General features: G+C 39.0%; 1 protein-coding gene across 8 annotated transcripts in view; it reads right to left on the bottom strand.

The window, feature by feature from the left end:
• Nucleotides 1–13,933, bottom strand: part of LOC127947096 (calcium-dependent secretion activator 2) — a 149,850-nt gene continuing 135,917 nt past the window's right edge. For 3 of the 8 annotated variants that reach the window (XM_052544033.1, XM_052544039.1, XM_052544032.1), the window contains 9 exons: nucleotides 12,336–12,491; nucleotides 12,108–12,255; nucleotides 10,827–10,841; nucleotides 9,144–9,218; nucleotides 8,823–8,906; nucleotides 8,686–8,718; nucleotides 3,338–3,445; nucleotides 1,099–1,203; nucleotides 1–855 (listed from right to left, as the gene is read on the bottom strand). In XM_052544033.1, the coding sequence (XP_052399993.1) occupies nucleotides 685–855; nucleotides 1,099–1,203; nucleotides 3,338–3,445; nucleotides 8,686–8,718; nucleotides 8,823–8,906; nucleotides 9,144–9,218; nucleotides 10,827–10,841; nucleotides 12,108–12,255; nucleotides 12,336–12,491 (895 nt within the window). In that variant the 3' untranslated portion in view covers nucleotides 1–684. The remainder of the gene's footprint in view (nucleotides 856–1,098; nucleotides 1,204–3,337; nucleotides 3,446–8,685; nucleotides 8,719–8,822; nucleotides 8,907–9,143; nucleotides 9,219–10,826; nucleotides 10,842–12,107; nucleotides 12,256–12,335; nucleotides 12,492–13,933) is intronic. The other 5 variants (XM_052544040.1, XM_052544035.1, XM_052544034.1 and 2 more) reach the window with 4 other exon arrangements.

Raw genomic sequence — 13,933 nt, forward strand, 5'->3', positions numbered from 1 at the left:
TGACATTAAAAACACTTTTATTGTAGCCTAACACTTAAAGACACCTGGGCAATCTCAGGTGCACAAGGACTAGAAATATACAGCTCTCATTAAAATCCAGTGTCATTTTCTTTCATCTGAAACATAGTTGGACATCGACAGCATACTATACATGACAGACTCGGCGGTTATTTCAACAGAAGAATCTGAATGTGAATTCATAGCTATTGAGTGGAACAGTGTCACGACTTTACTACAGTGAACAACTAGCATTTCATCCATCATATTTAGAGCTTTGGCCTGAGGATCTGAAGCTGATGCAAGAAAAAAAAAAAGCATATAAGCAGACACTACTTCCCTCACGCTCTGTATTTATAGTTTTCACTGTGGTACAAAATGTCCACGATACACTTACAAATCATCGCCTGGTTCTTTGTGGGGAATTTTGTGCCTACAAGTGCTTCCCGCTATTCGAGCTTGCCTTGGGATGAGCCACCGTATCACTGCACATCAAATACAGAACGACGGAGACACTTTAGCTGTCTGTAAAGTGGCCAATGATAGTTTTATACAAGCATGGTGACATCGGCTTAGACAAGAGGGCAGTGCAGCACTGGCTAGGGAGCATGAAGCGTGATCTCCAATCAGGAGAGCTGGAATCAGACCTCTTCATATCAAGTTTATGACTGTCCAGCAGATGGGATGTTAACCCTCCTCTTCATCACTGTCCCTCATGGTAATGCCCTGCAGACCGTCTGTGGCCGACACGGCCGCCGTGGCTTCCTCGATAGTGAGCCGGTTGTAAACGGTCTCGTAGGTCTTGTTGTTCAATGTGGTGTCCAACACGCCCTGCAGCCTAAAGTCACGGTACGACTTCTGTACGACAAAAATAAAGACGGAGAACAATGAAGTAGTTTAAGGACACGTACATTTTTACTTTTTGACTTCTCATACATCAGGATTCGCCTGAAATGGCACTTGTGTACTAATTAATCTCTCATTCTCATGGTAATGGAATTCGTTGTGCAGCCAAGCTGAACTTGACACTCTTGTCACGGTCAATTAGCATCAACAGTGTTTCGAACAAAAACTTCACGCTGTATTCTTTTTTTTTTTTACCTTGACAATCTTGATGAGAGTTTTGAGTTGGTAAACATGCAGCTGCTGGTCGAGTCTGTCCGTCAGCCAGGCGCACACCGCCTTCATCAAAGAGCAGTACCATTGCTGTGCATGAGAGAAAGACAGAGATAAACCTTGGTGCGGATAGAAATGTGATGCAAAAAACCCTCAGTACTTTAAGCAAATAAAAAGAAACACGGTGCATGAATTTCACATCCGTGCTCTGTATTTTGCAGTCCTCAAAAATTATTTCTTTTAAAACTCAAGCTTCACATACATTTTTTTTTTTTAGCAAAGAACCTGCAAGAAACCGTTGGCTACCTATTCAGCGTATTAAATATTCATTACTTAATTTGTCATTACTGAACTTACAAGAAGTATCTTCTGGTGCCCCAAGTATCATCTGAGGTCGTGTTTGCACATAATAACAAACTTAAAGATACCGAATCTACTAATTACAGAGCTAACACTTGAATCTGCATATAAAGGGGTCACCTTAAACCTTTAGATCACATATTACTTCACACGGGGACACCTTATATAATTACTGGTCTTTTCTATGAATGAAGCCGGTTCCTTAATCGGCGGCGTTCAGACTGTGAATCAGTTTTTCGCGAGAACCTCTGACACCAGCTTGTGTTTGCGTTCAGCCTGGTAATTTCATTTTGGAAATCATTAGCTCACGTGGTCAAAAACTTAAAGAGACTGAGATTTTATTGTGCAGCAGGTGCTTACTATATTATTTCATGCAATCGCACAAGTGCATGATGACAGATTCATGTTTACTGGTGAAATACAACACTTAGACCCGTTGTTATTGAGCTTCCCATGTAATTTAAAGTCAGGCTTTACTTTAACACGTCCAAATTTGTGACGGGAGCGTAAATGAATCCAAACACCAGTCAAATAATCAGCAAAGTCCGCTCCAGCCGTTAACAAAAAGCGGGCAAAACGGAAAGATGAGACGCCACTTAATTAAAGTACTTAGGCTGGTTGGGAAACAGATGACTGTGCTCTAATTGTTGGAGGTGAAAGAATGGCAAGGCATTTCTTCATATCAGACGAATCTCCGTTGGTAATCACACGCGTAAGTGTCCACTTGTCTGGTTCATTAGGGAGGCAGGGGAGGGCAGCCTCCACACCTGTGACCAGGCTGAGGGCCGCGGCCCCTCGCCGTGCAAACCTCCTCGCTCCGCTAATCACAGTGATTTAGCGCCCTGGACAAACAGACCACAGCCTGCAAGGGCATGCGGAGACTGATTTTCTTATTTCCTTGAGTGCCTTCGCAACACAACACTGAATGGTGCAGCGGCTCGTCCTTAAGAAGAAACACTCAAATATATTCACGTCCAAACCTTTAGTTGTCCAGAGACACAAGTTAGATTAAATGTTTTGAAACCGATGGATTCTTAAGACTTGAGATGCACCGCACACACAGGCTCAGGTTGATGAGGAAGTTTCTGCGGTGACACACGGCGGCCATTCTCTCGGCTCGCTCTTGGGGCATGACTGTGTGCGTGTGACACACATTAGGGGCGGCTGGTGTGCAGGGCACCTCTATCCCGCCTGCCTGTCTCTATCGGCAGCCCCAGCAAAGGTCTAATAAATCAAGAGAAGACATCAAACACTGCTTCTCTCCAATCTGGCTCGGAATAGGACATTTTCGAAGGCAATCTGCTCAGGATTTATAGGGGCGGGAGGGTTGTGTGTACAACCTCTTGAGTGTTTGCGCCGTTATATAGATCTGGTGTCTCTGAAAGCAGATTGGAAGGATGAGCAGTGTGTTCTAAACAAAATTAAGGAGCGAGACGTATGCATTTGCGCCTTCTAGCTCTCTCTCAATGTTGTTTGAGAGTAAACAGGTCAACAGGCGCCCCGGGTGAGTGCTCAGGCACTGGAAGTGGTCACAGTAGGCTGATGAGTGCTCTTGGTGAGGCCTCATTGCCTCTTCCTACAAAAACTTTCCCCACCCCTTCTCACCTCCAATGGCCTTGGCTTTACAATACCCACAGCTGAGGAAATGGGGTGGGAACGCAGTTGGAAAAGAACCGAGACCGATTAATAAAGGAACAGAATGCAATGTTGGAATGTCCATTCATGACTTGTTTGAAGTAATTCTGCTGGCTTTGCATTGATCTTTAGACTTACAATGAAACATTTCTGTGTCTATGGTGTCTGAAAGCAGTTGGGCGAAACTGAATCTCATGTATAGTGTGTTCTGTGACTGCCAGGAACTTACGTCAAATATCTTTTCAGTGTACATCTCGTCGTTCACACGGTCTCGCAGAATATCCTGATTCTGTCGTACAAAGGTGATGTAGGTATCTGCTAGATCCATACCGGGTTTCTGTTGAAGGCGATGGATTCAAAGTTAGCATTGATTAATTCATCCTGAGTCTTCATTTGTTTTTTGATGCAAAGCAAATTTTGCCAGAAAACATGCCAATGATTTATACTGAGCCATTCAAACTTTATTTTCATAAAGGTGGACTAAGTAAAACATTTTGAATCTAAAGAAATGTGTAATATTTTGGACAAAACATCAGTCAGATCAGTGGCAGAGTAAAAGCTGTTTTATTCTACATAGGAGCGGGTCACCTCATGGTCACAGCCACTTTGAGATCACAAGACCAGATTATTCTAATACTTTATTCTTATTATACCAATAACTGCAGCAGTTGCGTATAATGTTTATGCTACTATAAATATCATTATTGTTATACTTGATGTGAATTGGCCTTTATTATATATTCGTTTGTGAATTGAAGAAGAGAGACATTTAAAAAATATGATGACAATTATTATTATTATAAATAAATAAGAGTTGGTATTTCTGTTAGTACACATTGTTAACTAAAATTCTTTGCTTTTATATGATGCTGCTTTCACGACCACCATCTCTGCCTGCTGAATGATGTTTAAAAAATAAAAACACTTGTAAACGTTAAATATTTATAAAAACTAGTACCAAAAAGCATCTGCGACACTTATACCCCATTACAAGCAATCCTTTTACCTGTGGAAAAATATTTCTATTCACACTGTGGCTGTTAAACCCTGTGTCCTATTGGTGCTGTAATTGCTGTGACATGTTTCCCACCCATGACTCAAGGGCTGATATAGCTTGAGGGCTTGATTGCTGGAAAACCCCCTTTTTATTATGGGGCCCATTAGAGAGCAAAGAGACACCTAAACGTCAACCTCCTGTTCTTGTCAGGCCTCTCTTCTTGTGAGTTTGTGTGTTGGTCACATGACAGAATGAAGGTCCAATGATGTGACAGAACCAGTGTGCTGAAGCTACTTTGAAACTGTGAAACTTCCCAATCTGGGGTTTCAAAACCTTACCAAAAATCTTACTGACCCCAAACTTGATTGGCAATGTGTATATGATTTGATATATTCCAATATATATTTATCTAACAACATCAGGATAATCATTGAATTGAACAGACTCAATACTAATAAAACCAAAAACACTTAAAACAATTGTGACGTGACATACAGCTAATTAAGCGGTCAAACGCAATGTGAATGGACGTCTGTACAAGGACTCAACAAGGGATCCAATCTGGTTTTGAACTGATTCTCTACAATGAACTGGACATTATATACGAGGACCTTATTATTCCATCACTCTGTTGTAAATTTGCCCATGCAACTTGATGTAAAAACGTTTCCTGTAATAGTGGAAAACTGTCATGCTACTAATACAAGTTAGTCTATGTAGTAACGTCCTTAATTGTAGGAAGATATCAACTCCCCAATACTGGACAGCAACACATTCAAACGTTTCATTCAACACTTATTGGACTATACATTATAACCTCCTGACTGCATCCACAGTCGGCTGAGATCCAGACAAACAGCAGTTGATCAAATACAACTGGGATCTCAAGAGGACTTCATGTCATGTTGAGCAAGAGGGCTTCAGAGGTCTTCACAGAAATATTATATTATCATGAAGGGCAGAAACCTGCCACTTCCTGTGCGGAACCAAGCACATAATTGCTGATGTATCATGGCAATCACCTGCGACCCCATAAAAGGCACTTGGGTGGAAACAAGACAGGGTCTTTTTAACCCAATGCCCTTCCTTCCATCTCTCTGACAGGATGACAAAGCCTGTGATGGACTGATAAGCAGACAAAAACACGATCTTCTCTCACAAAATCCAACCGGAGGACCAAGGGACAGGCCCGATCCGTCAGACCAGACAATGCCATGACGGTTGGGTGTGGGCAGAGTGTGAATGAATAAATAGAGAGGTATGGGACGGTGCGATTAAGGCCAGGTTAATGACTGGTTAAGCTAAGTGGATAAATGGCGTGGATGGCAAACAGAGGAGAAAGGGAAGGGGAGACAAAATGTGCAGTAATTACACAGAGCTGCTATCCTGGCTTCCTGCCACTGCCTCATTCACTGTCCAGGTGCAGGTGTGTGGGAGCGCGTGTGTGTGTGCGGTACCAAAGTAGAGAGCATGTGAAGTGCGTTTGTGCAAGTTTTGAGTAAATACTTTGTTGTGGTAACACTAATGTGAGTGCAGATTCGAGCCGTGGGTGTGAATGTGTGAATGAGTGTGTTAACAGAGCGCTATCGGGAGGGCGTCTCGCCAGAAAGCCCAGACGCTTGAATGGCAGCCTTCACAAAGGAGAAGAGGAGCTTAACCTTTCGTGACAAGAGTCCAGAAATGTTCAGTGCCAAAGGCCAGACCATAGCCAGGTTCTCTCCCCCCCACCTCCAGCTTCAGCAGGAGCTGAGAAAAGGGCTTACTTGGAGCAGCGTTCCTTCTGCACAAAAGCGCAAGGTGGTGGTTACGTTATAATCTGATGGGGAGATGGGGTGTTCACTCGCTGCACACCTCGGGGAGCTAAAGCCAAGAGCTCGGGTGGAGCGATGGGGTGTGGATGTGTAGGGTTTGACTGACTTTTCTGTTCTTAATTTTGTCGGTGTGCTTTGTACAGTGGTCCCAAAAAGTATTTGCACACTTAAGTCACGCCTGAAAACCAGTAAATACAAAATATCACACAGAGTATCATTAATTTGAAAGAAGAATAACAATAACAAGCGTGTTAGACATTGTTACGTTTGAAATGAATGAGTAAACGTAAAAAATTAAGTAAAAAAGCATTTAGAAATTCTATTTATATATGAATGCCACTGCGTTGGTTTCATAGCACAAACATACTTTTGAAGTTTAAATAATGTATATTTTTTAAAGTTGCTAATTATATGAAAACAGTTAAACAGTTCAAAATCAAGACAAAGCGTATATTCAGGCATGTAAGTCACTTGTAAATATGTATAAATGTTATAAATGCATTATAGAAACCATTTAAACAACTTTAATATTTTTAATGAAATATAGAACAAGCACACTTTTAAACTTTTGAATTTTTACGTTTTTTTTTTTTTTTTTTTTTTTGCCAATGACAAAACAAAAGATAAACTGTTTAAAATCAAAACAAAATGTATTTAGTCACTTAGGTCATATGTAAATATTAATGAATGTTAATGCATTAGACAAAATATCATATCAAGAGTAATGTTTTAAAAGAAATACAGCACTAGCACACTTTTAAAGTAAAACTTTTAGGTTTAAAAAAATTAAGATGCAAATTATAAAGTGACAGGAAACCGGTTCAAAATCAACACAATGAATTTAGACACTTAAGTCGCACATAAATATCTATGCATATTATCGCATTAGATAAAATATAAAATTAATTGTAATCTTTTTCAAGAGAAATAGCAAACACATTTTAAAAAGTGTAAAGTTTTGAAAGATTTTTGAAGTTGCAAATGATAAAACAAAAGTGAAACTTTTAAAGTTGCAAAATCAAGTAGACACACAAGTCGCACTTAAATAACTGTATGTATGAATGTTATTTCACATGATAAAATACCAAAACAAGTTTGAACATTTAAAAAAGTCAGTACATATCAAAAGCAATTGTGAACATGTAATAAAAAGTTACTCACACTTGTGTGGTGCAATATTACTTTCGGATCCAATATATTTGGCACAGCATTGTCTTTTAGTTTCAATCTTTCGGAAAAACCTGTGTCTAATTTTGCCTTGTTTGTAAACAAATCCATGGTAAAATTAAGTCAGCAAAGGACCAGGTTCTTACTGACGTGATCTGAAACTGCATCTGCTCTTTTCTAACGTTGAGATCAGAAGGACATCTTGTGGTTTTTGGAGCATCTTTTATCGTTTGGTTTCTGTGTAGACCTGTGTTTGCTTCTCTCGTTATTTACACTACATGAGCAAATTGGTGGGCGGGGCTAAACAAGCAGCGATGTAGAAGCAGGCGTTGATCTTCTTTGGAGGTGGGGTTTAGCCACACTATTACGTCATAAAGTGGCAAGCAGTCATTTTCGCAGATTGGCTTCAATATATGCTGTTTTTAGACTAATAAGAAAGTTTTGAGTTCTGAAACTTACAGGATGTTTGTATAGTACAATGATGTCAAAACATCAAGGAAATTTTGATTTCTCAGCTCATGACTTCATACATCCACTAAAATCACTCTTTGATTAAGCTTTGGCCATCATGGACTCTGCATTCACAAAATGCCACAGAAAAACCTTTAATAACGGGTGTTCCAATTCTGTGGAAATCCAAACATTCCTGGCCTTTGTCTGTTTGCATATTAAGTATTTTGGCTTATTTGATAATGCTTTCATCTGCCAAAAAATATAGTTCTCTCAGCCCTGTTGAACATTTTACAATGTTTAAATTTCATTCCACACACTCCCCCCCAAAACCAGCACTAAAAAAACGTCTGCAAATTTAATCCAGGTCTAGTTCTTGTTCAAAGAGTCTAGAAGAGGTAGTTTTGAGAAAAGGTATCATTCATATATATGTGTGTGTGTGTGTATTTTTAAATTAGGGTTTCTATCATCTAAAGAAATGACATTTATACATTTCATGTGACACCCTTTGTGAGCATGACAGATTGCTTTTAGAAATGTCTCCTCAAGTTTCTGAACAGTGGCGTATGTATGAACACAAAATCTAGTCTGATATTAGTCACGGAACTAACTGGAATGATTAGTTGGTAATGTTTTTATTCAGAAAGCCCTTCTGTAATACTGTGGTCGCGGTTCAGGAGGTCATGTGATTACTCAGTCTTTCCCTCACCCTGTGTTAGTTTCTTTCTGCTTGCTCACTGTCTGCGCTCTGAACAAGTGCTGGTTCCCGGTGATTCATTAGCATCTTTTTCTGCTTGTGACGGCCCATTGTCAACACTGTGGCAGATCGTGAGACCGATTTTAAGCCAATCGGGTTGCTAATTAGTCTTGCTCAGCCAGCTCTGATAGACGCTCCAATCCTGCTTTAATTTGGCCATGAATCGCAAATGATAAAAAAATATATAATTGTGTTAAGTAATAATACACATTAAGCCTTTTTAAATATTAAAAACAAAGCAAGATGGAAATGCTTGGCAAAGCTGAATAGAGAATCTGTTAGTAAATAATAAAACACACACACACACACACAAACAAAAATGCAAAGCAGCATGCAAAAATATCCACATGGGGCATGCGGGTATCGTGCACATTTATGTCCAAAATGACACTTACTGGGACATCCACATATTTGGCTGCTGCTTTTACCTTTAAAACAAAATACCTGCTGAATATCTTTGGCTCATTTAATGTTCAGTATGAAATGAGATCCTGGAAAGGGGTGTGGGTGGGATAAATGTGAAAATACTCACTGTGAAAGACAGGATGGAGGAGAAGAATGTTCCCTCATCATATCGTGAGATTTTGGACAACACCCCATCCAGAACAGCTGCAAACTGTGAAAGCAAAGAAGTATGTTTGCGTGACAAGCACATACGCCTTTAGCACAAGCAACAATTAGCAATTTAGGACAAAGTAGCATTCGCTGAAAAGGTACAACAGATATAACGTTTCCCGAAACATTGATGATTTTCGAGTTGCTTGCAGTGAAGGCCAGCTGAAACGAATGGGGAAAAGCCAAAAGAAGGCAAAAAGGCTTAAAAGAAGCTGAGACAATGGCTTTTTCGGAGTACCTTTGAGACCAAGGAGGAGATCATTTCCTTAAAGGCCTCATCGATCAAGACATCGATTTTTGAGTGGTACTGCTGCTGTAGGACAAGAAGAGGAGGAGAAACATCAACAAATACAACAGGCATGACAGGAAACGCACGGATCGCGAGGCATCCTAAAAGAACAACATGTTCACAAAGACGTATTTCGGCAGAGGGAAAAATCCTCCCTGTGTAACAGGGCTGAGTTAAGCAGCTATTAGGCCCATTATGCCTGTGAATGGCATTCCTGCTCTCGTTTAGGGCAAAGGAATTTTTGTGCGGCCACAATTAGGGCAGCCTTGTGTTTTTCTAAAGAACCCGTCCAGCTGCGGCGACCAAAGGCTCACACTACATTCAATTTATCCGCCATTTCATGTCTGATAAGTCTTATTCACCTATTTTGTGGAAAAGAGGCGAGAGGGAGAGTAGGAAGGAGAAAGCGAGGGCTTGGGGGTGTGTGAGAGAGAGAGAGCGCATCCATTTGGGCGCGTTGAATAGATGCCTTCGCCTGCATGCGCTGCAAGCAGGAGTTCATCTCCGCCAACAATGGCCATTCATGGTGAATCTAAAGGACACCCAAATTAAAAATTTCAATCAACAATGCGTGCAGATCGGTGACAAATTGAGGGTGCTAAGAGGTCACTGTCAGCAGCCCTAATTTTCTTTTCACCCTTTTTTCCCTGCGTGCAAAATGGCAGCTTTTTCATAAATGGCATTTTAGGAGAATCTTGAGGACTTTTTACCTCAATTAACACTTCCATGTTTGCTTTTTATACGGCTAAACGGCGAGGGCTCTTATTTTTTGCATTAGTGCCGATTAAATAGGGAGGTCTTTGCCATGTGTGTGAAAACCAAAAGAACAATAATTTCTTTTGACAACGTTTATCTGGTAGTCATCCACTTCAGAGTCACTTCAGCGAGATGGCAGCTTATAAAGCATAACCTTGTATTTAGAAAATAAAGCGGCAGGCAAACTCGGGTAAAATAATCTTTTCATTGTTTTTAAATAAAGTCTTTCACAAACACACACTGTTGGCCATTAAATTCAATCCTGTGTGAAGGAAAATCAGTTGAGTGTTGAGAAATACCTTTTAACCCAATACTAAGAAGTAAGTGGAATTAAAAGTGGCGGTTTCTCGCAGCCGTGTGACTATCTCGCCGCACAAGGCCACATACTTTAAGTGTTACTGTTGGAGAAAATGAATCTTTTTTTTTTTTCGTAAAGTTAGTGCCTGATTTTTTTTTTTAGGGCTGGAAAAGAGTAGTATTGACTAAGACAGCACAATTCAGAAAATAATTAGTTTAACAAAAACAAATAGTTTACTGGTATTTCAGAAGCTTTCATACATCTACATGTGCACTGAATATGAAGAAGAGAAAGAGACAGCAGTGATCAAATCTGAGGTTGTTTCTATAACCAAAATCATTTCAAATTCAAATAACACAAGTGTGTTTACAAGAGGTTCCACTCATTTTTGACATTCTGAAAATGTTTTACTGAGTATTTGTTCATACAATGGAAATCCATGTTATTTGGTTCCCAAATAAGACATGAGTAAATGATGACACTTTTATTTTAAGGATGAACTATCCCGTTAAGAGTTAATTGCACACAATGAGTTCTATCTGTTCACACAGAGATGAGACGGTAGAGGGGACACTTACCCACTGTTGTTCAACCTTGGGTTCATGCAATAACGTGCAGGACATGCAGGGATGAGTCGAAGAAAGACAATGAACAAAAAGACAAAAAAAAAAAAAAACATATTGATTGAAAAGTAATCTAAGAGTTGGTTAATGGACAGCCATCAGATGTACAATTATGATCATTAATTAGCTAAAAGCTAAAACAGTCAATTATTAAAGCAAAACAAAAATAGAAACTACTAAAATGTAAACTATAAGGTACCAAAATGTTATCCTTATTCATAGCAAAAATATATAATTTTTTTGTGACCTGGGTACCAAAATAAACAAGCAAACAAATAAATATAAACATATTAAACACAATTTAAACCACATTCACAATTTGAAAATGCAGTTTGAAATCAGTGTGAATGGCTAATTCAGATTTAATTGAGTTTTCTTCATTGTTCATTATGGGATGCATGTAATGTCATATAAAATGTGTGATATCTATAACTGTGTCTAAATCCTCTTGTTTGTTTACCTCATACTGAACTGTGACATTTAATCTGAATTTAAAAACCAATTGGGAGTTGTCTCTAGTGTGAACACATTTTAAGTGAGCCCTAACTGTACTCTGATTCATAATTATCCAATTGAGATCTTTCAAGGATATTAAAATATATTTTGCTCTCTGGTCAGAAGCTGACAGAACAATTTTTTGAAAGAGGTGCATTTCTGAAATCAGTTCACTACAGTTTTTTTTTTTATAGAAGAAACTACTCTTTCTACACATTGCTATGTGAAATGTTCACACAAAAACAGAAAATTAGATATCTAGACATAACAGGAGCATGGTTTTCATAAAAATGAGAAGCCTGTATAATGATTTGGCTTGTTTGAAATTAAAAAGGCAGCTCTGGGTGTCGGGTTTGGCTGTGGTTTGTACAAGGTCTCTGGAGCACAAGGACTTTCTGGTCGAGACTTCTCTCTAGGCAGAAGAAGAGCTGGTAATAATATCGCCCACAGAAAGGAAGCACAAAATGCTTCACACTAACCATTAACACCTGCGCAAGTTCAACTCAAAAGCAAGTTTGAGAAAGGAGAAACTGATAAATAGACCTTTGCCAGTTTGACAGCTATTCAAATGGGTGATTAGAGTCGCGTAATTCAATGTTCTCCATCTTGTTTTCAACTCCCAACTGCTAATTGAACAGAGACTTGATGTTTTTATGAACACCATACGTCTCATAAAAAACATCTACTAAGGTGAAGATGAATGTGTCTGTACAGACGAACCCTGATAGGTTTGTGACGTACCTCCTGACCTTGGTCAAGAACACAGAGCTTGGAGCACTGCTTCTTGGCATCCATGAGAACATTGAACATTGTGCACACAGACAAGGGGATGCGGAAATCAGTCGACTTGCAAGATTTCTGCATTTTAGAGTCAAAGGCAGCTTTGGTCCTAGACATCAGAGATGGAGAAATCAGTTACATGAAGCCCCTGTCTTTAAAATGTCATTTTTTAGTCCTTAAACAGCTGACCTTTTGACACAAGCCTCCATCATATCACTAGCCATCAGTTTGAGCCTCTGCTCCAGATGTTTGGCGAACTCCGGCTCTGGCCAGTGCAGGTCCATCACGAACATCTGAAGAGCATCCAGCTTCCAGAATAGATCTTCTGATGTGGCCGAGCCGTTACTGAGGAAGACAGAAATAGTGACATGTCAGCACATGCTTGAATTAAAAGCCGCATTTCCCACAGCAAATACATTACAAATCTTTAAAGGAGAAAAGAAACATGCAAAACTAAGGTATGAATGCCAAGGTCAAAGTACTGTAGACAAAAGACTGTGATTGCATTATTTAACATATTGTTTGTCTTACTTAAAAGATTACATGATGACAGACAGACAGACCAAAAGTAATGAATACAGCTGGCCAGAAACATTAATCTTTAGGTCTTTCAACATTTGATTCATTTCAGGTGTGTGATTTATTTGAATCGTCAAAGTTATTATAGAATTATAAAATTGCAGTTATTATATAGCTTATAAAATAGCATTATATAAATATTATAATTGATGAAGTTCATAATTATAAACAATTATTTATAATACTTTAAATAAAAATAATGTTTTATATTTGAAATAGTAATATATTAATATATTTAGTCTCAAATAGCTAATATATTAATTTGAAATCTTATGTATAATACATTGTAAGTATATTGATATTAGTCTTATAATTAATATATTAATATCAAATTTTCTTTATATTATTATAATTATTAAAATCATTCTAACAAAATTCTATTTTAGAATTATCATATTATTATAACATACTGAAATATTAAATTTGAATACTTATTCACATATTTTAGATATTAAATTTAATATATTCTATAAAATGAACATTTTGTAATTAATATATATTTGACATTAATATTAATATTTTACATGATTTCACATGTCACATTACTGTAACCCCTACATATTTCTCACTTGCATACAAATGTCTGATAAATCGATTCATATAAATGCAATTTCTAAAGGGTTCAGAGACTCGAAAAGGGGACGGAGGACTTCTACTGTATGTAAAAACACCTTTTATTGGCAATGAGCAGTTAAGTCCCTAAATTGCAAAATGCACAGTCAAATGACTAATCATGCGAGAGAGGTGCTGTGGAAGTCAGGTTCTCTTGCACTAAGCTGACTGAAGTGCATCAGACATGACTGTCTGTCTAAGAGCGGTTGTTCCAAAGCTACAGGAAGTCGAGATTGACAGCAATTTCCACTGATGTTGTGTGCGACTCCGCTGGGTTCTAATGGACTCAGGAGATCTTAGCCGATCGAGACAGATGGAGTGGCACTGCTGTGTAAACTAGTCGACATAGCAACGTGCAGCCGCAAGCAGCACACCTAAAAAAGGCCACTCGTTCCACTCGCTGTTAAAAGACTGTTACCTTCACAAGTGGCGGTCCGGGAAAATAAATCGTTTGGCAAAGTCCACTGTGCAATTAAAAGGGGCGAGCACAAGCTCCCACTTGATTAATTAGTGGCGGTATGGTCCGTAAGGGCCCCCTCGGGGGTCCGCGCCTCCGCCTCAAGCTCGAGTGAGCAAAGGAAAGAGGCAGGGTGAAC

This window comes from Carassius gibelio, chromosome A25 (genome assembly GCF_023724105.1).
Source record: "Carassius gibelio isolate Cgi1373 ecotype wild population from Czech Republic chromosome A25, carGib1.2-hapl.c, whole genome shotgun sequence".
Classification (NCBI taxonomy): Eukaryota; Metazoa; Chordata; class Actinopteri; order Cypriniformes; family Cyprinidae; genus Carassius; species Carassius gibelio.